Source organism: Vicugna pacos, chromosome 13 (genome assembly GCF_048564905.1).
Source record: "Vicugna pacos chromosome 13, VicPac4, whole genome shotgun sequence".
NCBI lineage: Eukaryota > Metazoa > Chordata > Mammalia > Artiodactyla > Camelidae > Vicugna > Vicugna pacos.
Window position 1 is genome coordinate 37,917,153 of NC_132999.1, and position 25,169 is coordinate 37,942,321.

Sequence of the window (25,169 nt, forward strand, 5' to 3'; positions counted from 1 at the left end):
CCACATGATCTTTTGACTCCGGATCTCTGCTCATGCTGTTTCCTCTGTCTGAATCCCTTCCTTTCCCAACGCCAACCCATCCTTCAAGGCCCAGCTGAGATGGTATCCCCTCCAGACACCTACCCTGACTTCCTCAACCCAGGATGATGTAGCTGTGTCATTCATTCCCACAACAGCCTCCCTGACTCCTCCATTCATTATATCTCTGATCTAAAATCACCTATTTACTCATCTGTGTCCCCCTCAAGCCTCTAAGTTCCTTGACAGCCGAGAACGTGCCTTTGTTGCTCTCTACGGCAGCCCCATTTCTTGATATGAGACCCGGCACATAGCAGGTGCTCACTAAATCTTCCATGGATGAATGGATGAGTGGGTGCAAGACCTGTGCTCCCACTTTACGTCTTTTCTCATTTACTGCTCACCAGAAATCCACGTGATAGGTGTACTATCCTGTGGTCTAGACCACGAAATCAAGGTTACAGAGGCTGAAAACTTGCCCAAGGTCACACAGCTAGAAAACAGCAAGGAATAAATTCAAACAGAAGCCTGTGTGCCTTCAAAAGCCTCCTTTCCACCACCGCAGCCTGCCTTCCCAAGCGATTTTCCCTCTCAGACCCCGTTTTCTCATCTGTACAATGGGAACAAAAATTATATCTAATACAGGACCGGGCATGAACATGTTCTCAGTAAATATCTGTGCCTTGTCTCCCAAATCTGAGGCTTATTTGGGACAGAATTTCCCCAGGCCAGAAACTTCCTGCAGGTACATGTTCACAGAAACAGGTGCAGAGCTCCACACAGGCATATCTCCAGCGTCCAGAACCCAGTAGGTGCTTAACCAATGTGCATTAAGTAGACAGGCATCAGTGAATGCTGACACAGATGCAGACACAAAGCCATAGTGGACTCAGGTACAGGGACCACCCCCTTCCCCGCCCCACGATTCCCGCCAAGTATTCTTCTACGCTGCCACTGCTCCCCCTGCTAGCCCAAGGCGCGGGAAATATTTAAAACAATTTTATTCATGAAAATATGCTGTACAATGCACTCTACACGGCCTCGACACGGCACACACGCACACGCACACGCTGACGGCACGGCCACGGTACACTGCCTACGATATGCGCCGGGGACGCCGCGCCCACAGCCTGCCCCGACGGGACACTTATAAATATGGGAGAGAGGAGCCACGACTGGCACGGAGAAAGGGGTGTCAGGTTGAGGGGTGGATCCAGAGTTGAGGCCCGCTGGAGAGGCTGAGACCAGTACTGGGGGATAGTTGGGCGTGGAAAGGGAGACGGACATCCACCAGAGAGGGGAGAAGCTAGGGCTGGCAAGGATGGGTGGAGAGGCTGAACCGTGGGAGTGGAGGTCGGAGGGTGGTTTAGGGACGAAGGAGGACATCTCAGGGTGAACAGCCAAAAGGTACATGAGTGTGTTTTCGATAGGGGTTTCCTGGCAGTGGGAAAGTGTTAATTAGGAATCAGATCTGAGTTTGGGGTGGGCCGATTCGCCACGCGAGGGCCCTGAAAGCGAAACTGAAGACTCAGAGACGCCCCCCACCCCGCCCCATCTCCCGGTTGGCTTCCCCTGCCAGTGCGGCCCACCTCATTCCTCTCCACTCCCACCTAGCCTGGAATCCAGCCTCTACTCCCAGGCTTCCTGCCCCAGGAGGAGGGGGAGCGGGTCTCAGGAGTCTGGGCAGGAATGGTGAGGAGCCCCAAGCCCCTCCCTACCACTTCCCTCAGAGGTCAGCTTCTGAGGGATGTCTCTAGCAGGCCAGGGGCTGCCTCCTGGATCCCCTAGTGGAGGGGGAACGGGAGTGGGGACCTGGGGATCAGGATGGGAAGACGTAGGCCCCTGGGAATGGGGCAGGGCACCCGGGGCGCGGGAGGTGGCCCTCAGCCTGGCACCCAGCTCTGGTTGGGGGGTGGGGCCCCGGCCAGGCCAGGCGGTGGTGGCGGCAGGGCCGAGTCGAAGTTGAAGTCCATTTCGTCGCTGTCCATGAAGTCGTTGAGGATGATGGATTCGACGTCGCACTCGAGGCTCCCGCTGAACATGTCGAGGTCCAGGTCGGCCGGGAAGCGGTCGGGCGCGGCACCCAGAGGCCCGGCGGCGGCAGCTGCATACGGCCCGGGCAGCGCGTCCAGCAGGAGGCCGCCGGGGGGTCCCCCGAAGACCGCCGCGTGGCTTGGCGGCGCCAGGCCCGCGGCGCCCGCCTCTCCGGGCAGCGTCATAAGGCTGATGGGGTGGGCTAAGGCACTGCGCGAGGGCGCCGGCGGCGCGTACGGTGCCGCCCCCTTGCCGGGGTAGGCGGCGGCTGCGCCCGACAGCGCCAAATCCCCAGGCGCACCCAGCACCGGGCCGGGCCTGGGCGCCGGTGGCGGCGGCGGCGGCAGCAGCGCAGGCAGCGCCCCCGGGCGAAAGGGCGGGGCGGCCGGCGCAAAGCTGGCCTGCTTGTTCTCCTGGATGGTCTGCATGGGCAGGCGGCGCAGCGCGCCCAGCGCTGGCGGCCCGAAGCCCCCGCCCCCGCCGTAGGCGCCGCCCTTGCAGCCGCCGAAGTAGGCAGGCGTCCCGGCGCGGGCCCGTGGCCCGTACGCGTCCTGCGAGCCGTCTAGCAGCGCCTCCGGCAGCCCCGCGCCGCCGCCGCCGCCGCCGCCGCCGCCGTGTAGGCCCAGCGGGGCCCCTAGCTCGGCCAGGCGGGGAAGCTCCCCCGGGCAGCGCGCACCGAGCGCGGGCGACAGCGCGCTCGCCGGGCTCGGGTACATGAGCGGCGACGATGGCGCCAGCGCCTCCAGGGCCTCGTCGTCCTCCAGTTCGGCCGCCTCCCCGAGCAGGGGTCTGCCGCTGCCGCGGAAGTCGGCCCACGCCTCATAGTCGTCGCTGGCGTGCGAGGCCGGGCTGGTGGCCCACTTGGCAGCCACAGGCATGGGCCCCGGGGCTGGCGCGCCCGGGGGGCTGTCATCGGGGCTTCGCTCGGGTGCCTGCAGCTGCTTCTTCTTGCTTGCTTTGCCCTTGATACGCAGGAACTTGGCCCCGTTGTCCATGGACACTGCCCTGCGCCGCGGGGTCTTGCCCGTCTTTCCTCCCTCAGGGTTCAGCATCCACCACGAGCTCTTGCCGGTGCCCTCGTTCTGCACGCGGATGAAACGGGTGTGCAGCGACAGGTTGTGCCGGATGGAGTTCTGTGGCCAGAGACAAGGACAGGGGTGGGGGAGTGGGAAGTGAGAGGATAAGTGTTGGGAAGAGGAGTGGGAGAAAACAGATAAGTGAGAGGATAAGAGAACGGGAGAAGTGCCAACGGTGGAAGGGGAGGAAATAGGGAAGATGAAAGGGTAAAGGCGGGGGTGGGGAAGGGGGAGAGCAGGTGTAAGTACCAGGTCGGACAAACTCAGAATACCCAACCTCTACCCCAGGGCGGCCCCACCCTCCCAGCTCCCGTGCCTCCCACAGGTACTGTCCGTAGGGTGGGGCTGGAGCTTTGGGTAGCATTTCCAGGGAGGCTACTCTTAAGGGGCCTGCAGCAGGGAGCAAGACACCCCTTCTCCAACTCAGCCAAGCCCCGGGGCTAGCCAGGCTGCCAGGGTCCCCCAGCTGATTATGTAAGGGCTCATACCGCTGCGGCTCATTTGTCCGCCCCCCCCCCAAGCCTGGCATGGCGCCAGGAGCCCGAAAACCCAGGGCTCCAGAAATCAATCTCGCGGTGACTGATTAAGCCCTGTTTAGAACTAATTGCTCTTTCGTGTGTGGGGAGAATAAATTACCTGCTTTAATTTCGTGTCTTTAAAATGCAACTGCAGGTAGAAAAGACTGTTAACCCTTTGTTAGGAGGGCCTGGCCAGGGAAAGCAGAACAGGCTGGGGGTCCCTAAGGTGGGTATAGGCCCAGACTTTCCTCCAACTTCTCTGAGCTTCTGTGAACTCCACAGAGGCTTTGAATCTAAGCAAGCCCCTCAAAGCATATCCATTGGCCATGGAGACCTCAGACCCCACCTGTGCTCATTGCCCACGTTCAGGTCAGCCCAGCTCCCCTTTGGGCTGCAGCCCTCCCTCCCCTCCCCACCCGACCCACCTAAAGCAGAGTAGCTCTGCCCTCAAAGCCCCTTCCTGGTGGAACCTTCACAAAATCCCACAAAGCAGGTGGCATCATGCCCGTTTATGGACAAGCAGACCAAGGTTCAGAGAGGTGAAGTGGCTTGCCCAGGGCCACACAGCCCTTCTGCTGTCCCTGGAACTTTCCCTGGGCTTCACCTTTGCCCCACCTGTACTTATCCTCTTCTAAATGTCTGTTGTGCCCGCGCTCCCATATCACTGCCTGCTTTTGCCAGGCTTGTCCTGGGGACAGAGGAAGGCAGAGGAATCCGTAGCCCCACAGACCTGGCTCCCCACAGGAACCTGGAGGAGCAGAACTTCTGTAGGGCCTACCACGCCCCACCTCTGGGGCCTCCCTCCTGGTGGCCTTGACCTCCTGGCTGAGGCACTGCTGTGGAAACAGCAGAGGTTTGGGTTATCTGCAAGGCTGGGCAGGATGCCTGGCTTTTTCCAGCCACCTAGTTATGTGGCCATAGGTTGTTGACTCAATCTCCAGGAGCCTTATGCCTCAGTGAGCTACTCAGGAAAAAATGGGCAACATTCACTAACTGCCTCAGAAGGCTGTTAGATCACTACCTGAGATAATGTGTGTGGGTAAGTGTTTGGTGAACACACCGGATGCTCTTAATGTTGGTTAAACCCCTCACTCTGGCCAGAAGACCTCGCTTTTTAGATTACCCAACAGACCTGCTCCATTCTACTTCCTTTATATCAGGCCCTGAGTGTACTGTGCTGGGCATGAACAACTCTGGGGAGCTGGCATTATCCCATCTCCTGTACCAGGGAATGGAGGTCCAGAGGCATGATGTAACTTGCCCACGGTCCCACAGGCAGCAGTACCAGGTACCACTCCAGATCTGCCCAGATCACAGACCTGCTCTTAACTTGTTCATCCACCCAGCCCCAGAACCACCCCCGACCCCGATCCTCAATCCTCGAGGGCTCTCCCTCCTGTCCTCTTCCCACTAGTCTCCAGAAGGAGGGGTCCTTCCTGCTGCCCAGGGTACCCTCCCACCCCTCACCTCTAGATCCAGGTACTCATCTGACTCTTCAGGGCCCCAGGCTCCCTATCTCTGGCACTTTCTGGTCTTGGGAGACAACAGCTGGGGCTCCAAGTCCCCTTCCAGAATTGGCCTGCCTAGCTTTTCCTGGGGCTCTGAGGGGAGAGGAGCCGGAACCCCGCAGGAGTGGTGCTCCCTGGAGTAGATACCCCCTTTTCTGCTCCTGCCCCTGCACCTGGCTCCCCAGGCCCTCCCCCACACCTGTGTTCTGGGGCCTCAGAGGCCTTCATTCTCTTCACCTATGGGACTAGCTGCCCTACCAGAGGCTCCACCTTCCAGCTTCTCCAGCTGGAGGTCAGTGAGGCAACACCTCTTTATCAACTTCACTATGCGCCAGCCTGGTTCTGAGTGCTGGGGGTGGGGGATGGAGGGGAGGAAGGGCAACGTCAAGTATTGGCACCTCCTGAGTACCTGCCAGTTCAGCCCTGCGTACTACAAGTACTTTATCTCACGTGATCATCCTGTCACTCTCCATGCAGCTCAGGGCTTGTGATCCCTATCTCAGGATGAGGCCAGTGAGGCTCAGAGAGGGTAAGTAGGTTGTCATGGTCACATAGTTTAAGTGGGAGAGCCAGGCACTGATTTCAGGTTAGTCTCACTCTCAGTCTAAAGGACCTCACATTCCACCATGGAGAGAGAACAGGTCAGAGAACTGCCAAAGGATCTTAGGAAACCAGTCCCCCAGTGCTTCTCAAACTTTCCATGATGTAACCAACCCTAGAAGCTGGTAGCATGGGAAGCCAGGGGGCATGTTAAAAGGTCAAAATTCCCTACAACTCTGGTGCTTCCTTTTTAGAATTCAAGAGTATTTTGCCTTGTGCTTCATAATATTTCCACCTTTTCTGACTATCAATAAAAAGGTTTTAGATTACCACCAAGAACACATGCTCCAGGCATATGAAGGTCTGCATCCTTCCCCACCCTGTTTCCTGTCCAGCCAGGGACAGAGTCTGAGCCCTAGCCTATGGCTGGTCAGACCCAGAAAGAAGAAAGGACTCCCCCTGGGTCACCCAGGACCTGGTGGCAGAGCTGGGGTTGAGCCCAGGCCTCCTGACCCCCCAGCATAGTGGTCCTTCTATTCCAGCAGGCCTGACCTGGGGCTGGTCCCTCCTCCTCTCCGGGCCTCAGTTTCCCCCTCATAAATTAATGAGATGGGCCACTGGTGCTCTAGGCACCTTTTCAGTTTGACAATGAAAAGTTCTTCTAATCATCCAGTCCAGAGGTTTTCAAACTTTTTATATCTTTCCAAGTAGTGGAGTTCTTTTTAGTAAGTGGAGCCTAATGCAAAACTTGAGTGTTCCACACTCAAGCCATCAGGGGTGGGGACGGGGGTACCTGGAGCCCTGCCCTCTCAGCATCCTCCCTTGCACACTCACAGAAAACAAAGATTTTGGGGAGAGATCCTGCAGGCCAGATGGATGGGGCAGTTGAGGCCTAGAAGGGTGCCACGCCTTGCCCAGGCTTACCCAGGGAGGTGGCCCAGGGCTGGGTGAGGACCTCAGCTGCAGTCTGCTGAGCTAGGCTCTTTACCAGGTGTGCATCAGGGCTGTGCCCCAGGAGGGAAGCCCAGGCCCTGCAGCTTTCTGGCTCCTCAGGGCCCAGCCACCTGGTACCCATCAGAGCTCCCGGCCAAGATCCAGTGGCAAGCACCGATCTCATCTCACCCACAAGGCCTCCTGGGAGGCCAGAGGCCACGGAGGAGGTGAGGGAGGCAGCAGAGGGAGACGCCTCTGCCAGGCAGCAGTAACCAGGGCTCCCTCTCAGAGTCGCCTAGCAACCCGCCACCACAGCCATGGCCCCAGCATGCCCAGACTTCCCTGGTGCCCAAGCTGGGCCCGGCTTCTGGGACCTCAAACCTCCCACACCTCCATGCTGGCCTGGGGCAGGTTCCCCGGGGAGATGAGACCTCCCTCATTCACAGCCTCAGAGACCATCAGAGGGAAGGGACAGTGGGTTACACCCCAGGGCCATCCTACTCTCCCTCAGAACCTGGGCAAGGGAGGCCAGCTCCTTGGGGCCTCAACCACCAGGTAGAGGAGGCTGGTGAGGACAAAGAGTATGGGCTCTGGTGTTGGATCTGGATTCCAGTCTGGGTCCAACAGCCACAAACAGTGCAACCCTGGAGCAAGATGCTTTGAACCTCCATTTCCTAAAACAGCAACCTGTTTCCAGACTTACTTCCCCACAGCCTTCCACCAGGCAGCAGCCAGAGTGATCCTTTAAATAACCTGGATCACATCCAGTCCAGAACCCTCTGAGGCACCCCCGGCTCACTCAGAGTAAAGAACAAAGGCCGGGCCGTAGCTCACAAGCACCTCGTGACCTCCCAGACTCCTCCCCTGACACTGTCCTGCTGGTTTCCTCCCTCCTGTTCCTTACACCTGCTGGGCACCTGCCAGGTGCCATCCCACCTTGGGGCCTCTGTCTCAGGGGCATTGCTGTCTGCCCAGATACTGACATCCATCTCTCACTTCCTTCAAGTCTCTGCTCAGATGTCACCTTAGGCGACAAGACCCTTCCTGCCCACCGTTTTAACAAGCGCTCCACTTCCCTGCCACTTCTTGGACCCCATACCCTGCTCTGAATTTTTCTAAAGCAATTAGCATTTTCTAAATTAATATACAGTTTATAATCTATGCTTATTATTTATTGTCTGGTTCCCCTTATAGTAGAATATAAGTTTCATAAGGGTTCTCTGTCCTTTTTTTTTTTTTTACTATACCCCATGTGTTTGGTATATGCTAGGCATTTCATAAATGTTTGTTGAGTGAATGAATGAGAGAGAGAAAAGGTGGGTAACAGTGTGTTGCAGGGAGAATTCATGAGACTGGCAGAGTGGCCGGCACACGACAGGGGCTTCTCCAAACTGGCCTGAGAGAGAGGAACACGGAATACAATGGGAGGCCAGCACGGGGTGAAGAAAGGCAGGAGCAGTCTGAGCCACAGAAGGAGGCACAGAGAGGAGGGAGGGCTTCCGTGAGAAGGAAGGGAGGGCTCATAGGGTGAACAATGCAGCTGCCCACCCCAGCTCCCCACCCTGCTCACTCCTGCTCCCTAGACAGACTTGTGGGACCCAGGGCTTGCTGTGGCCAAGGTCTCTCAGTCTGGGTCCAACAGCCACAAACAGTGCAACCCTGGGCCAGAAGCCGCTCCAGGAGCCCCCGTGGAAACAGAATAACCTCGTCCTTGCAGACCGTGCCTCCCTCGTGGACAGGGTCTGATCCATTTGGTGGCGGCAGCTCATCCATCCAACAGGACACCCTCATCTATTCCCAGGACACCCTTCGCCCACGAGCAGTAATGCATTCATCTGACAGCACAACCCCATCTATCCAGCAACACCAGTCCCATTTATCCAGCAAGTACAACCTCATTTGCTAACAGCACTCCATTCACCTGACGGGCCCCCTCATTTATCCAGCAGGACACCCTCATTTATCCTCCAAAGGCGGAGGCTCTCCTTTCTCCTGTGGTGTGGCTGTGTTCTCTGACGGTGCAACCTGACTGATCTAGCAGGACGTCATCTCTCCTACAAGTACACTTCATCCCCTGACAGTACAACCTCATTTATCTAATAATGCAGCCTCACCTTGCCTCCAAGTACCACCTCATTCCCTGACAGTACAACCTCTTTTATCTTCCAGCACAACCTCATTTCTCCTCCCAGCACAGCTTCATTCTCTGATAGCCCAACCACATCCAATATTACTTCTCTGGCCAGGGCCTGCCAGATCTCAGAGGTGGAGAGGGGGTAGACAGAAAAGAGGGGGTCCCACCATTTGCTATCCCCTGCCTACAGAGGGCTGCCTGGTGCTGTGACTATATCCAATCTCCCCAGGCCCTCCCAAAAGGGCCCATGGACTTTGAGTTCTAGGTTTCTTGGCCCAGCCAGCGCTCCAGCACTGTCCTGCCTCCTGTCTGGTCCCCTCGAGGGCTGAAGAGGGCTCACGGGATGGATTTCCTCCAGTTCTCCAGCAGGGGAACAAACTCCACCTGATTCGATCTGTAGCGTTTGCTGATTTCTATGGCATGGAAACTCCCACCGTAGCCAACTTTAAGCCACTAGCATGATGTCACCGAGTGCAGAACTGGGAAGAAGTGTGCACGATCAGCTCTAGCACACCACTGGCACGTGTTCAAATAGCAAGGCAGGAGAAGGGTACCACCTACTACATGCCAGACCCAAGTGAGGTTCTTTAGGTACATTTCTTCTTTGAATCCTAAAAACCATCCTGTGAGTAGGTAATGCTATTTTACAAAGGATTGGGGAACTGAGGCTCCAGTGGGTTAAATGACTCCTGAGACCATGAAACTGGGAACTGATGGAGCCAGGTCTGGGTCTCGGGGCTGTTGGATGCCAAAGCCATGGCTCTTCCCACCCAGTGTGGCGGGGAACACTGCTCTGCTGCCCACCTCAGTGGCCATCCCTGCCTTGGTTCTCAAGCCCAAGCTCCCTGGAGACAGGAGACTTAAACCTTGTGCTCCCCACCCACTACAAGACCTGTGAGTGGCTACCTCCTGGCCTCTCTGGCACCTGAGGGATTCCAGGACCCTCCCAGTTTAGTCCTGGTTCTTGTGTCCAACCATCCAAGCCCATAGTCAGGTATGGATGCCCCTCCAGGTTCCACCACTGACCAAGGTTCAGCCCAGCCCCTCCCTCAGAAAGCTGACCCCACTTACCCAATGTGGATGGGTGACCCAGCTCCTCCCTTTAGTGCCTCCCTGAGCAGAGATCACCTGTGGGGCCAAGTGAGTTCTCTGATCCCCTCCATGACTCCCACTTCCTCTCTCCCTCCTTCCTTCCCTCCCTTCCTGCATGAGGAACCATTGAGGGCTGGAGCTAGAATCCCAACTTCCTCCATGTGACCTTGGATCACCCCTGTAAAAGAGGGTAACCATCCTATCATCCCTTGGGGGAGGGGCATCTGGGAACTGGATGAGATCCCACATGTCAAGAATTTTACTGAGTCCCTGTCTCAGAGTCTTAGGAACTGCCCTTGTCCCAACCCTTACCCCTCAACCTCACTCTGGCCCAGGAACATACACTTGTCTCAGAGAAAGCCACATGCTCTTGGCAGGTGGGATGGGCATGTAACTTGTTCTGCTGCCTGGGGTGCTCAATCCAGACAAGCTCCCTGGCAGAGGGAGTGACCTGAAGGACCTCAGGGCCTCGAGGCCATGTGCAAATCCTTGTACTAGGGTGTGTAGTGAAGGAGGGGTAGCAGGGCAGGTGGGGGCATCAAGGCCACAGGTGTTGACAGGTGAGTGGGCTTGGGGTCAGCGATAGGACAGAAATGGGCAGCCAGGGGCCAGGAGGAACTGAATGTCCAAAGCAAGGCATGAGGTCAAGGGACAGGCCCTGGCATCCCCAGTCCCCACCCCAGAATCAACAGAGGCCATACACCCAACCTGGGCAGCAAAGAAACCAGCAGCAGAAGCCCCAGCTCACCCCTGTGCCAAAGCCCATGGTTTCTCATCCCCCAGGGCTTGGGTCCAGCTCCAGACTGACACTCAAGAGCCCTCCAATGCTCTCCAGCCTCATCACCTCCATTCCCTTAAACCCATCTGGGACTCCAGCCACGCTGGATGTTTCACACCTCCATGCCTTTGCACACTATCTTCCCCGTGCCCTTCCCTCTCTGCTCAGCTGGTTCCTACAATTCCATCAAGGTGAGCTCTGAGGCATCTTCCTAGCCCCCTCTGCAAGCCCTCAAGATAGTTGCTCCCACCTCAGTGCTACTATAAAAATCTACCTGTAAACTAGAGTATGACTGTGGGTGAGTCTGCCTCCCCACTTGAACTTGGCGGGGCAATCCTTGGCTCACAGTAAGTCAACACAGAGGCTGGAACTCTCAGCAGCCATGAACCACTCAAGCCTGGCAACTCTGTGTGGTTTCTGTTCAGCAAAACCTCAGGCCGGAGCTCCAGGCCTTGCTTCCTCCCTCCTGGTTTCCCCTCCAGTTCCTGCTGCCTCTGCTATTTCCTACTTTTTCCTGGCTCCTCAGGAGACTTCAGCCAAGTGAGGAAGGAAAGAAACTTACTGAGCATTCATCTTGTGCCATGCACTGTGCAGGCACTCAACAATTAAAATCTAACAACCCTCTGAGTTGGTTTATTATACTGATTTTACAGATGAGAAACTGACATGCCCAAGTGGGTAGACGGTGGGGCAGGAATTCACCCTGAGGGCCCTTGCTCTTCCTCCCACCCTGAGATGCCTCTAGGGAGGAGCCTGAGCCAGGCAGAAGTTCTCAGGCAGGCCTGGGGAGGGGGCACCCGGAACTGTCCACACTGGCTTGCAGTCGCTCCAGACTTTTTCTTCCCTCTTCCAGGATTAAAGGGGACCCCTAAATACTAAGCCATTCAGGGTTCTCCCAGTCTCTTCTCAGTCTGAGCCTCCCACCTCCAAGACCACAGGCAGCACCTCCCCACACCTCTGCCCCAGGCCCTGGGAGCAGCTGCGGTGACCTCACCCAGCCCTGCCCTGGGCCTGGCTCTGGGGAGGGCTCAGCAGCTGTGCCCCAGCCCTGCAGGCTGGCTCCTGGGGTAGGGGGTTGGGGGAGAGGAAGAGTGGGCACAGTGCCAAGGGAACCATCTGCTCTCCCAGGGGCATGGCCACCCGCACAGACACTGGCCTCACCCCCAGGGGCCGCCCTTGGCCCTCTGTCCCCCTGCCAACGGGCTCCAGGAACCCAAGGCAGCCCACCCAGACTGGGGCACCAGCCCTCATCTGCCATCTGTCTTCTCCTGGAGCCTGAGAGGACCTTGTAGGGCATGTTGGAGCACGCATGTCCACTGGAAAATGAACAAGTGCTCAGGGTAAGCTCTGGGGCCGGAGGACAGAGGCCAGGGCTGGGTGTGCTGAGCACTGCCTGCCCCATCCCCAGCCTTGCCAGGCTAAGAGCAGGCTATCCCCTGGGAGGTGCGAGGGGGGCCTCCATCCCCACACATCTGCTCAGCTGGCAGGTGCCTCTGGCAGAGGGCAAGCCCCTTCCCCCACAGCCCCAGCTCAGGTTACAAAAGGAGGCAAGGCCAGCTGAGGACAGGGGGAGGGGACAGGAGGGGTGGAGGAGGCTTCACTGCTTCCCAGAGTGTTGGGGGAGGGGAACTCTGATCCCTAGATAGAACTGAGAGCCAGAGAGGGAAGGGCCATGCCCAAGGTCACACAGCCTGCCAAGTGGGCAAAGAGGGGCCAGCGTCCAGGGGCAGGCTACCCTGGGTTCAAGGGTGACCTTGAGTAAATCACTGTCCTCATCTGTAAAAATACAACGCCTAAATCCTGCCTGCTTGCCTCCCAAGGCCATGCAGAAGGCTCTGTAGGCTAGAAAACAGTGGGTCAACCTAAGGGCAGGATGAAGCTTGGACATCCTCATTATCTGACACCTCAAGGACAGAAAGGGAGACTCCAGAAGAAGGAATCCTCCCCGCCCCCACAGCCTCAAAACACACACATACAAGTCAGTGTCGCTCAAGGATCAGGGCCTAGGGACCGCCACCCTGCACAGCACATGGGGAGGTATCTCCTTTCCCTTCCCAAAGCAATGAAAACAGTAATGATATTTGCGAAGACTTCATTGGGGACTTTTCATGTAACTCCTCTTACATGTAATTCTCACAACAAAGCTTGGACAGAAGACCTATGATTATCTCATTTTGCAGCGGGGAAATTGAGGCTCAGTTGCCCAAGGCCACACAGAGGGTCAGTGGCAGAGCTAGGACTGCTCCTCTCTGCTTGCCACTGGATTCCTACCCACACCACTCCATCTCACCTCCAAGATCCTCAAGGCACCAAAGGGTGCTGCCTGGCACCTCAGGCCTGGCATCCTGGGACCTCAACCCTCTCTCAGGCTCATCTCCTCCCCTGGACCACAGCATCAGGTCCATACTGGGCACCTAAACCAGCCTCTGCTGCCGCCCCCCACCACCACACCATCATTTTTGCCCATGCCACTCCCTCCTTGTCCCCCACAGCTTGGAATGCCAGCTCCTCAGCGTGGCAAGCAACGCCTCTCACCATCCAGCCCCTGCTTTCTTCTCCAGCCTCAAGTCCTGCTGGGCTCCAGCTAACACAGCCGGACCCTGTGGGGCTCCTAAAGAGTCCTGAGGGATTCACTCTTTTGCCCGGTTCTCCGCCCTCACCTCCAAATACCCACAGCTCATTATCTGGCCTTCCATCACAACCCTGGACAGTTTTTATCCTGAATCAAAATCAGGAGTTCTCATCTTATCTCCCCAGCTGGACCTGCAGGCATTTCAAGGGCAGGGAGCCAGTCCAGTTCCTCTGAGCAGCACTGCACAGTGGGTGCCCAGTGGGTATAGAACTGCATTAAAGCAAGTGGAGGAAGCAGCCATCAACCCCGGGGCCTGCAGATGGCTGATGGGGGGGAAGGAAGGGTGGAGAGGGACAACCTCAGCTCCCTCCCTCTGGGAGCTCTTGGAGTCAGCAAGGGAGCCAGGGATCCCCGAGCCACCCCCAGGCTGGAAGCCTCAGGGCCAAACTCCAAGGGAAATCAGGGAGACAGTGAGGATGGGGATGGGTGGAGGTCAGCGTGGACTGGCCTGGCCAGAGCACTGCACTAGGGAGGAGGTAACCCAGGGGAGTTCCATTTCGGTCACTTCCAGTAGGATACCGTGAGAGCCACTTTGTTTCTCTCAGCCTCACTTTCCTCATCCGCAAATTGAGGATAGTAGCAGTACTGGCTTCACCATTTGCTGTGAGAATTAAATGAAAGAATTTCTGGGGCACGTGGTGGCTGAACCCCAAGCTGGATGAGTTCACTGTGGCTAAAGTAAGGGTCAGAAGATGGGAGGGGTGAGCGAAGTGGCTGGAGAGGTTGACTGGGGCCAGGTGGCCAAGCCCTTGAGTGTCCCACTAAGGCCCCAGCACTGGATCCTATAAGAACAGCACCACGCTGTACACATGGCCGTGCCTCCCCCATCAGACTGGGAGCTGGAAGAGAGCAGGCAGAGAGCAGGGGCTGCGACTTTCCTTTCTGCTGCTTCCTCACCAGTCCAGTTCCAGAGAGGCCTACTGAGTATTCACACAGAGGTTTTCCCTCCCTCCTGCAGCCAGAGGCTCTGGGCGGCAAAGCACATCAGACACGGAGGGTGGGTGAATGGGGAGGGGATGGTTTCAGTCCCTTGGAGCTGACTGCCTGGAGCTCAATACCCCGGAGGACCCAAAGAGAGTGAGGAAGGGGCTCAAGCTGGGCAGCCTGCTTGGAGAAGCTGGTCCACACTGGAAGCAAAAGATGGGAGGGAAAAGCAGGAGCAGAGAAAGCTACCATCTAAGGCATTGGTTCAGAATCTGACCTGTCACCAGACAGACCTGTTAAAATACAGATTTCAAAGCCCACCCGCTGAGAGTCTGACACAGAGGGTCTGAGACAGGGACGAGAGACTGTACTGCCTGAAAGCTTCTAGGTGACTGTGATCATCAGCCAGTTCTGCCATCAGCTAAGGATTTAAGGCAGGAATTCTCAGAGAGACACACTGGGTTCCAGAATCACCTAGGAGGTAGGTTTTTGTTCCAACTACTCAAGCTCCCCACCTAGTTTCTGAGGGGTGTCCCAAGGGATCAGAGCCGATAGCTGCCTTGGTGAGCATGTGACAATGGCAGTGGTTTGGGCTAAGAACTCCGGTGCCAGGTATAAAGGTGGCAATGCAAGGACTGCCTGGGATCAGAGGCAGCAGGGAAAGGGGGAGGAAGGGCAGGGCCTGGGTAAGGCTAGCAGAGGGCTCAGAAGTCTAAATAGAGCAGTTTGGGCTTGGTGGGCTCCTAGGGGAACTGGGGAGCCCCGGAGGGTTGTGGAGCAAGAATGAGTGAGGCTTGGGACAAGAGGGCTGGCTGGCATGTGGGCTGACACTGCACTGGTGTTGGGAGACAGTGAAACATGATATTAAGACACTGGTCTGCATGTAAAGCCAGGCTCAGCCTCATCTCAGCTCTGTTGCCTTGGCCAAGTAACTTCATCTTTCTGGGTCTTCATTTCCTCAACTGTAAAATGGGGCTATTGACAAATACCTGGCAGGACGCAGGGAGGATGAAATGAGAAAACTGTTAAATGCCCAACTGGCTGCCTAAACCCAGGAGTCAATTCTCTTAATTCTTCTTCCCATTCCCACGAGAGGTACTCCCCTGAGAGACCAGAAAGGTTTCTCTGCAAAGAGGGAGGCCCCAGTGGGGAGGGTGTGGGAGGCCCCTCCCCCACACACCACCTGGCCCCCCTCCCACCTCCACATATGGGTTGGGGGGTGGGGAGAGGCAGCAAACAGCCAAACCCTCCCAAACAGGAGTTGGTTTCCATGGTAACCAGGGTGCCAGGAGGAAGGGGGGTGCTCCAGATCCAGCTGTCCCCCAGAGAGCCCTACTGGGGCCCCAGGGCCTCAACTAATGCCCACCCAACAGTCTGTACCCCCCATCTGCCTGATCTGGGGGCCAGCTGGGACTGCCACGAGCACTCCTTTCACTGGGCCCAGAGCATGTCTGCCATCTGGGTCCTGCCAGGGACAGGAAAGGCAGCCCCAAGCAGGAGTCCCCAGTTCCAGTTCCTTCACACCTGTACTCACACACTTCCACCCAAGAGAAGTCCCCTCAGTACTCTGTGCCCTCGGTCCCGATTAACCCCTCATGGCTCCTAGAACCAGAGGGTTTGTTAGTCACAGCCTCCGAAGGACCAGAGACTGAGTGTGTTAAGGCCCTTTGGATATGGATGAGAACACTGAGGACCAGCACGGGAGAGAGCTTTGCTCCAACTCACACACGCTCCATCAGGTTCCCCTCCAGGGGCTCTATTGGCCCCTCACCCACTGCTGACTTCGCAGCTCCAACTGACCCCAAAGGGCTGAACTAGGACACCCTGAGCAATGCCCCAGAGAGATAGGCCACTGCCTGGGAGAAGGAATGAAATCCTAACAACTTGAAGATCTGTCTAGTAATAGGATGGGCAGCCCCAGAGGTTGCGAGTCCCTGGTTCCTGGGAGTGTGTGAGAAAGGGATCCATCTGGAAGGACTCCTGGAAGTGGGTGATGGGCCCCACGACTCCTGGAGACCCAAAGTCAGACTCAGAGGTGGAGGGAGCAGGCACCCATGAGGACCTGTTTCTCAAGTACCCACTCTCAAGTTGGGAGACAGGCCACAGGCTGCAAATAGGGAAGGGGTGATGAAGAGCCAGCCACAAGGTAAGGAAGACTGTGAGGTGAGGAGGGAGCCACCCCTGCTGTAGCTGGTGCACCCACATCTCAGAGGCTTACATCCCCACATGCAGCCCATGACCACGCCCTCACCCCTCCCTCACAGGACACAGACAGAAGGGTTTTCATAGCCTCGAGAACCCTATGTAGTGACCACCAGCTGCCACTTAAAGAGGGGAGAAGGTGGGCTGCAAGAAACAAGCCTGAACCTTTCAAAATCCCTTCCTTATGGCCCCAAAGGCACAGGAAAAGCTTGAGTTTGGGAGACAGATAGGGGTTCAATTCCCAGCACTGCCATTTCTTAGGGATATGACCCTAAGGCAAGTCACTTCACTTGGGAAACAGGGATGCTAATACCCACCTGGAAGGATGGTGGCCAGGATTTGACAGGATGTGTGCTGGGCTGGTGGGTGCCTCCTCTCCGGCCCTCCCACCCCTTTCCCTTCTCTGGAAGGGCCCCTCCACTCCTCTCAGTCCTGAGGCTGGAGTGCTCGGGGCATACAGAGAGGGGCCTCCAACTTACAGAAAGTGGGGGGCTGGGGGGCGCTGAACTTTCGAACCCGCACACCGCCCCCCCATCCCCGCGCCGTTCATTACCTTAACAGGAGTTAAAAATAACCGTCTCATCTCTTTAAATTAGTCTGTCTGCAATTACCGCCTGGCACGGCGCTGCCCGCCATCGTCCCGCTGGAGCGGCGCCAGGTGGCAGGCGGGGGCCCTCACCCTGTCTGTCGGTCTGTCTGTCTGCCTGCTTCTTGGTCCCCCCCTTCTCCCCGCAGAGGCTCAGCTACCCCAGGGGCTTCCCAGCTGCCTGCCTCTCGAGCTCCCCAAGTTGCGCGGAGAGGGGGCCCGAGGGGGCCGGGGCCAGGCCATGCGGCTGGCAGAGCAGAGCGAGGGGCCTGCGGGGAGCAGAAGACTTGGGGGGGGGCGGGGGAGGGGCGCCGGGAGGCCCGGGAAGCCGGAAGGGCCCGCCGCGAGCCAGCGCTCGTGGGTGGGTGTGAGCAGGTGGCCGTGGGAGTCTGCCGGGCGTGCCAGCAACTGTGCCAGGAGCGGCTGGCACGGGCTCGTGCCCAGGAGGCGGGCAGCTGCCAGCCCCCAGCTCGTGCAGTGCGGAGGGTGAGGACACCCCCCAACCGGGGCTCACACCGCCTCCTCTCGCACCCCCACCAGCCCTCGGGGCTGGGGATCCCCGGAGGACAAAGGAGGAGGAGGGAGCCCAGCTGGAGCAGGCTGCGGGGAGAGAGCAGGGGGAGCCCCTTTCACGCACAACCACTGCTCAGCCCGGCTGTAGCAGGACCCTCCTCCTGGCCTCTAGATCAGTCTCTCCGTTCTAGCCCCTACTCCACCTAGGACCTACTGGCCAGAGTGGGCCATATGGGGAGGCACCATGCCTCCTGATCCCACCCCCCAATAGCCAAGCTGCCCCAGGCCCTGAGGGAGAAGGAAGTCCCCATCCACTGGGCTCCTCCCCCACCAGGCTTGGGGACAGGAATGGGAGGCGCCCAGGCCTGGCCTGGGAGCTCCCAGGGGAACTGGCAGCCAGGAAACACAAAACCAGGCAGAACTCTAGGGGTGCTAAGTGGAAGGAGTACCAGGACCCAGAGCAGCCTGGAAGGCTTCCCGGAGAAGTCAAGTGCTAGGGAAGGTAGGGCTACAGTGTCTGAGAGGAAGTGGGAGGCTCTACCTGGATGTGCGATATCCACACTTCTGGGACACTGCAGAGAGAGGGGGACTTCCTGTCCAAACTCTCATCCCAGGCCTGGAGACACTCCGCCCTGATGGCAATGCTACCAGTCTCTTTGGTGGAGTTCCCAGCACCAAGCCCAGCCTCTCTTGAGTCTTCATTCAGCCTGCACCTGCTGCTGATCTTGCCTCCTCCAATCCCTCTCTGCAACACCCCTGGACTCCCCACACCACAGCTGGAACAACAGGGCAAAGGCCAAGCACTGGGCCCTTCCTGATCTGGCCGGCTCAGCCTTTCCCATGCCACAGCCCTGCCATTCCTAGGAGCCCTTGGTTCCAGCCTGGCACACCTAACCACCTCCCAAATCCAGCATGTGCAATTCCATCTCCCCGTCTTTGCCTATGCAGTCAATTTTCCTTGGAAGACTTTCTCCCCTATTCTACCTCCCCTCCCCCAGTGAAGGCAGCCCAGACCAAGTGCCACCTCCTGCGTGAGGACTTTGGCTACCTCCCTGCCCCATCCCCGGCCCTTCTTGCCTGTAAAACGTTAGGGCTTGGGTGTGGAATTGGTTGAGCCCTGATGCATCCTAAAGGCAGGTGCAATGCCTTCTACTCCAGATGGAGTTCCCCGACTCCATCTAACACAGGGTTTTGTACACCCAGGGGATTCAAGTGCAACACTTATGTGGGGGAGGGGAGGGGAGGAGAAAAAAATGGGTCCCTGGACCTAGTCCTGGCACCTGAGGTGTACCACAGCTCTGCTCACCAGAGGGTGGCTAGGAATTGGGGATGGCTCCTCCACCAGGCCCTTGAGGACTGACTGGGTATGGGGGAACAGGCAGCAGGAGGCGAAGGAAGCTCCCTGCGGAGCTGGATGGGGTGGGGTAGACACTGAGGGGATGAGATGAGAGAGGCCAGGAGCCCTTCTGAACAGCCCTCTCCAGTGCCTGGGTGGTCTCTGCCAGGACCTAGCCCAAGCCTGAGGCTCCCTTACCAATGCCTCAGCCCAGGACAAGCCTTCCAGGGCTCTTTCCTTCCTGAGCCCAGGCACAAGAAGGACCAGCGTGTCCCCAGCCGTGTGGTGCAGTGGATACCACATCCAATGGGCAGGCGGGAGACCTGGACCATCATCCAGGGCCTGCTGCTCACTGATGACTTGAGAAGAGTCCCATTTCCTTCCAGGGCCTCAGTCTCATGGTCTGAGAAATGAACTTGTGGGACTAAATTATCTCCAAGTACATTCCCAATCACATTTAGGATTTAGACCTGCCCCTGTTTGAAAGCTGTCAGTGTCCCCCTCCCACATCCAGTGCCAGCAGGACACTATTTCAGAGGCTCTGGGCCTTGGAGGGAGACACACCTGGACTGGAATCCACCTTTCCCATCTACTGACTGTGTGACCTTGGGCAGTTCACTCCTCCACTCTGTGCCTCAGTGCCCAGCTCTGTAAGTGGTAACAGAAAAACATCCCTCAGGGAGTGCAGAGAGCATTAAAGGAGATGCTTGGCACACATGCCCAAAGGTGCCTGGCACAGGGCTTGGCCCTAAGACCCTCAATGAATGACAGTTCTTACCCAGCTTTAAGTCTCATTTTCCCTCTTGCCATCTTTCCCCATCATCCCTAATCCATCAAGCCCAGCTGGGGCTCCACCTCCTGCAGGAAGTCCTCCTGGCTTATTCTGGCCCACAGTATCCTCCCTGGCCTCAGCACACTCTGCACCATCCACCCATTTCTTCACTCTTTCACCAGACATGCACTGGTAGCTCCTGATGCCAGGCATCATGCTTGGTGCCATGGGCGCAGAGATTGCTCTGACACTGCCACTGTCTTCCAAAGGCAGGGTGGGGAAGGGAAATGAGACAGAACACAAAAAACTAAGGCCTATGACAGACAGGGAGAGGGCCAGAGAAGAGGGCATCCTGAGCTAGCTAAAAAGGGTCAGGGAAGGCTTCCTGGAAGAGGCATCTGAACTCTTTGCCCTTGAGGACAAGGGCTGTACCACCAAGGAGAAACGAAAGGTGGGAGAAAGCATGGGAGCAAAGCACAAGGGCAGGACCCACTTGGGAGGAATAAGTGTTCTGGTGGGGGCTGAGCCCAAGGGGACCTGAGAGAGGATACAGAGGGAGACTCATGTCTGCTCCTCCAGTCTGTGCCCCCACCCTATAGCGGCCATAGAGAGACAGAGAAGCTGCTAGCATGAAGCCTGAGAGCCATGGGCTCCCAGGTCAGAGCACGTGGGCCCTACAGTGCAGCCACTGGGCATCTCCATGCCCACAAGCCTCCCCTCCTCCACTGGCACACCTCTTTCCTGGACTCTGTCTACAGCCACCACCAGGCACAGCCCCCTCCCTCCATTGAGGCATGCCTCCGTCGCAGAGACCCCCCCTCCCACAGGGAGCGTGACACAGCTCACAGCCCCTAAGCAGGCACAGCTGCCCTCCTCCCCCAAAAGGCATCAACTATCTCCAGTCCCCAAGAAGTTGGCCAGAGGAGGGTCTTGAGACCACAATCTTGTCAAGCCCCTGTCTTCTCCCAAGATGGCTCCCCCCTTCCCGCTGGTTGGTACTGAGGCCTCCCTGGGGTCCCCCTGTCCCTCCTTCTACCCCCAAATGCATCTGGGCTCAGAAAGCTAGGGAAGTGGAAGACAGACAGCCTAGGGTGGGCGGGGACAGATCCCCAGGTCTCAATACCCTGCCCTCATATCAGCAGGGGTCATCACCAGCCCACCATGCTGATCCAGGCAAGGGGGGCAGCAGCTGCCCCATGGAGAACTCAGATCTCAGGTCACCTGACCAGTTCCCCACCCGAGGCTGGCTGGTGCCCTAAGGTGAACTCCTGGCACTGCAGGAGGAACTGTGGGCCTAGGGTCGCATTCCTCACCCTGAGGCCAACTCCAGGGAGGGCAGTGGGAAAGACCTGGGAGGAAAGCAACCACTTCACCCAAGTCATTATTTTAGCTCTTTAAGGAGGGTGCCCTGGTGTTGAGGGTAAAACGAGAGTAACAAAGCAAACTCGCAGGGTAAGAGGGGGCTCCCCAGTGTCCGAGGTCTGAAAATGGATTCTTTTACTATGCCCCGAAGGTTGGGGTGAGGGTGTCCCTCGGGGATGCCTCAAAGTGGCAGTCCCTTGTCACTCCACCAGACCTCCTAACCCGTATCCAGAGCACGCACACAGCTGCTCGCAGCACGCCCCCGCCTGTCTGCGGGCCGGCCCCACGCCCCGGCGCATACTCTGTGACCCCTGGGGGTGTCCCGGGGCCTTCCTCCAGACCACCTGCCCGGAGCCCGGACGCCTTTAGTAGCCCGGGAAGCCCCTGGCCGGCGATCCCAGCCCCCTCTCCCCAGCCGGACGCCCCCACCTTCCAGCCGGCCGAGCTGTTGCTGTCGCCTTTATCCTTGAAGTAGGGCACGTAACGGACCATCCAGTCGTAGATTTGAGAGAGCGTGAGCCGCTTGTCCGGGGCGCTCTCGATGGCTTTGGTGATGAGGTCGGCGTAGGACAGGTTCCCCCACGCGTTCCGCCGGGAGCTCTTCGCTTTCCGCAGCGGTCCGACCTCCGCGCCCAGCGGCGGCGCTGGGGCCATCGGCGGGGCCGTGGCCCGGCGCTCCGGCCCGCAGTCCTCGGCGCCCTCAGCCACCCCTGAACCCAGTGCACCGTCCTCGTCGCCGACCAGGTCGGGCTGCGGCAGGGGCCAGGTACACGAGCGCGGCCGGCTCTGCGGCGCGAAGTCCGGGTCCACGTCCACCTGATGCGCTCGCAGCTTCGCAGCCATGGTCCCGCCCGGCTCGGGCGAGGAGGGGAGGGAGGCTTCACGGAGGGTGGGCGGGCGGCTCCGGGATCTGCGCGCCCCGGGGAGGCCCGCGGGAGGGGTCCCTGGCGGCGCTGGCTCAACCGCGGGGCGCCATGGGCCGGGGCGCAGAGACAGGGGGCTGGACGCGCTAGGAAGCCCGAAGGGAGGGAGAGATGAGGGCAGAGAGGGAGCGGCAGCCCCAGAGCCCAGCGGGCACACACCTCGCCCAGCCCCGCTTCTAGCACCTGCCGCCTGCCTGCGCCTGCAGCCACCACCGCCACCGTCGCTGCCGCCGCTCCCCCGGGGCCGGCCCAGCACTTGGGCCCCGCTCTCCCGGGGCGAGGCCGGATTGCACCATGCCGAAGCCCGAGCCCTTGCCGGAGCCCGCGCCGCCGCCGCCGCCCCGTGAATGCCGCCGCCGCCGCCGCTCCAGCTCCAGCGCCAGCTCCCGCGCCTGCCGTGCTCAGCGCCGGCTGCACCTCGGATGGGCGGGGGACGGGGAGGGGGCGGGCCCGACGCGGGAGGGGGCGGGGCGAGCCCGCCCGCGGCCGCGGAATCCTCGGCCCGCCCGGTGCCCCGCCCGCGGGCTGTGGGTGGGAGCGCGGGGCTCCCGGCTCGGGGCGACCCAGCCTCAGCCCCTATACGCAACAGCGCCGCCTACGGAGCAGGGGAGGAGTGGCAGGCACGACCCCGCCCCCTGCTCCGCGCTGGGGGAGGGGGCGCGGGGGCGGGGCCCGAGAGGTCTCATTGGTCCGCAGCAGGGCTGTCCCGCCCACGGACTCGGCAGGATCCCTCCCCGAAGCGCGTCACCAGGTTATTGTTACAACCCGGGGTTTCCCGGGGCAACGGGGAAGGGGCGGGGCTCAGAACATTTGGCCCCGCCTTCTACTCCCCGGAGGAATGCTCCGCCCCCTGTTTCTGGACCCTTGGCGTTTCCAAGTCTCTGTTCCAAAAACCAGGTGGGGGGGGGCATGATTGAGCTGTTTGTTCTCTTCTTTGTGCCCTAGACTGATCTGGGGAAAGGGAAAGGGTCAAGAATGCCTGGGTTCTAGGCCAGGCTTGGCCGCAGTTTTAAATTCTCCATCTGCAAGTATTTTTCGTGGGCTCTTAGGGTGCGTGTGGGCATAGTTTTAGAGCCTCGTTTCTGAAAGTTTAACAAGTAGTAGAATCAACCTGGAGAGCTTGTTAAAACGTATTGTTAAGTCTGGGTTGGGGCTCAAGACTTTGCATTTCTAACAAGTTTCCAGGTGATGCTCTCAGGACCACACTTTGCAAACCACTATTTGAGTCCGTGGGAGGCTCTTGCAAGGGCTGTTGGAACAAACATTTGCCCTAAAGTCCATCCTGTTTGGGGAGAAGTTTCTCCCTCATTTAACATATATTTATTGGACACTGATGTACCAGGCACTGTTCAGGCTACTATGACGAGAGCAGCAACAGAGACAGATGAGGTCATTACGGTATAGGCTAGTGAAGGTGTCAGATGTTAATCAGATCATCATATGGCCTCAGAAGGGAGAGGCTGGCTGAGCAGTTTGACAGCCCTCATCCCACAGGGTCCTAGGCTAGGTTTCCAGCCAACACTCCACCTGCCAGCCTTTCCTCTGGGTATCCCCTCTGCCTAAAACACCCTTTCCCCTCCTCAAGGTCCTCATCAGAGATTCTCCCATTACTCAAAACTCAGCTCAACTCACCCCTGATACCTTCTCTAGCCCAACTCCAAGCACTCGTCCTTGTTTCTTGCTTGCCCACGCCACTTGCTACTCTGCCAGTTTCTATATCCCTTTAGTACAATATTTCTCTTTTGCCAGGCAGGAAACTGAGGCCCAGAGTGGGGAGATGACTTGCCCAAATGGAATGGCCAGAACTAGAATCCAAGCTTACCAGCCAGTACCACACTCCTGGAGAGGCTGGAGACTGCAATTTGCAGAAAGTTCTCTGGGCAGTGGGAGGGCTGGGCCCAGGCCACAGGAGACAGCCCCCTCTCAAAACTTCCTTCCTTCAAGCTTAGGTCCCAAGGAGTAGGACCAAGGGTGAGGGCAGGGGCGGGGTTGGAGGGGCCTCTCCTCGCCCCCCTACCCAGGGCGGGAACAGGCCCAGCTTGCAAATGCCTGGCGTGGCATCTGCCTGAATCACATCCTGAAGGCAAAGGGTGGGCATGGGAACTGTTGGCTGCCCCCCTCTGCTTAACTATACACACCCTCCAGGTGGTTCTGTTTAGAATCATAAGGAGCCTGAAATCACTGCTGGACACCTCCCCCCCCCCCCGCCCAGTTCTCATATGCCCTCTGTGCCTGGGGAACCCACACTGGGTGAGAGCTGTCCCCTCAGGTACCCTGGAAGCCAGACAGGCCTCCTTCTAGTCTTCAGCCCTGACCCAGCCTGCTCCTTGAGATGGGGCCTGTTGGGGGCCATACCAGAGCTGGGAGGATCCTTAGCTGGGGGCCCTGGCACAGGCTACCACTGCGGGGCTGGGAAGCCAGGTTGGCAGAGACGCCCTAGAGGCTGACTCAGGCTCCGCTCCGGCCCCTGCCCCACCCAGTGTCCACAGCTGCTGCCTGAACTCTCTTCTGGGACCCACGCTGGCCCCCCCGTTCTACACACACACACATACACACAGTCGCCTACCATGCATACTGACATTCATTTTTCTTTACTCACAACTTGGTCCCTGCTCACACGTTCATTACAAGGCAGTATAACGTACTGATTAACCATATGGACAAGTTACTTAACTGCCCAAAGCCACTATTTCCTAATTTATAAACGAGCATCATCATCTATAGCACGAACTTCAGAGGCTATTTAAAGCATTCAGTAAGATCGTGAATGTCAACATCAGGCTCAGAGTAAGTGCGCAGCCCTAGCTGTTTTTCCTACTGCTGGGGTTGCCCCTACATATCTTCCCTTCCTACCTGTCCTAAGTCGCACTATCCCACCTGCTCTCACCAGGCACACACCAGCATCCATTCACACACTTGGGCTCACTTATATGCACACTTGCCTATGTCCCTTACACTTGTGTCCCGATTATGCAGACCCACACCTTCCTAAGGTTCCAACCCCAGGTCTCTCCCACTCCCCTCCCTTCCCTCACAGCTGCTCTCTAGCTCCTAGTTACCCTCCCTGCCACTCCCACATTCATTCCTGCTCACAAACAAGCCCCCACTTGCTCACCCTCACTTTCCTCCAACTTCCACACACAGGCACATTGGCTTCTGCTCACACCTTCCCTTGTGCTTAACGCACTCAGTGCACACGCACTGGCTCACTCACATACTTAACAGGCGCATGCTTTCCCCAGTCAGCGAATACTTGGATCACAAGACTTGTGCACATTCACCCAAACA

General features: G+C 58.2%; 1 protein-coding gene across 1 annotated transcript; it reads right to left on the reverse strand.

Annotated features, from left to right (window-relative positions):
- Positions 1-1,002: 1,002 nt before the first annotated feature.
- On the reverse strand, positions 1,003-22,301 carry FOXO6 (forkhead box O6). The gene is made up of 2 exons (XM_006215878.4): positions 21,388-22,301; positions 1,003-3,185 (listed from the first exon to the last, which is right to left on the reverse strand). The coding sequence occupies exons 1-2, from the start codon at positions 21,799-21,801 to the stop codon at positions 1,902-1,904; spliced, it is 1,698 nt and encodes a 565-aa protein (XP_006215940.4). The 5' UTR covers positions 21,802-22,301; the 3' UTR covers positions 1,003-1,901.
- Between the last annotated feature and the right edge of the window lie 2,868 nt (positions 22,302-25,169).

Excerpts from the sequence above, each read along its gene's own strand:
- FOXO6 (XM_006215878.4), bottom strand. The coding sequence starts at position 21,801 with ATGGCTGCGAAGCTGCGAGCGCATCAGGTGGACGTGGACCCGGACTTC. Across the intron at positions 3,186-21,387 it reads ACAGCTCGGCCGGCTGGAAG|AACTCCATCCGGCACAACCT; the intron begins GTGGGGGCGTCC and ends CTCTGGCCACAG.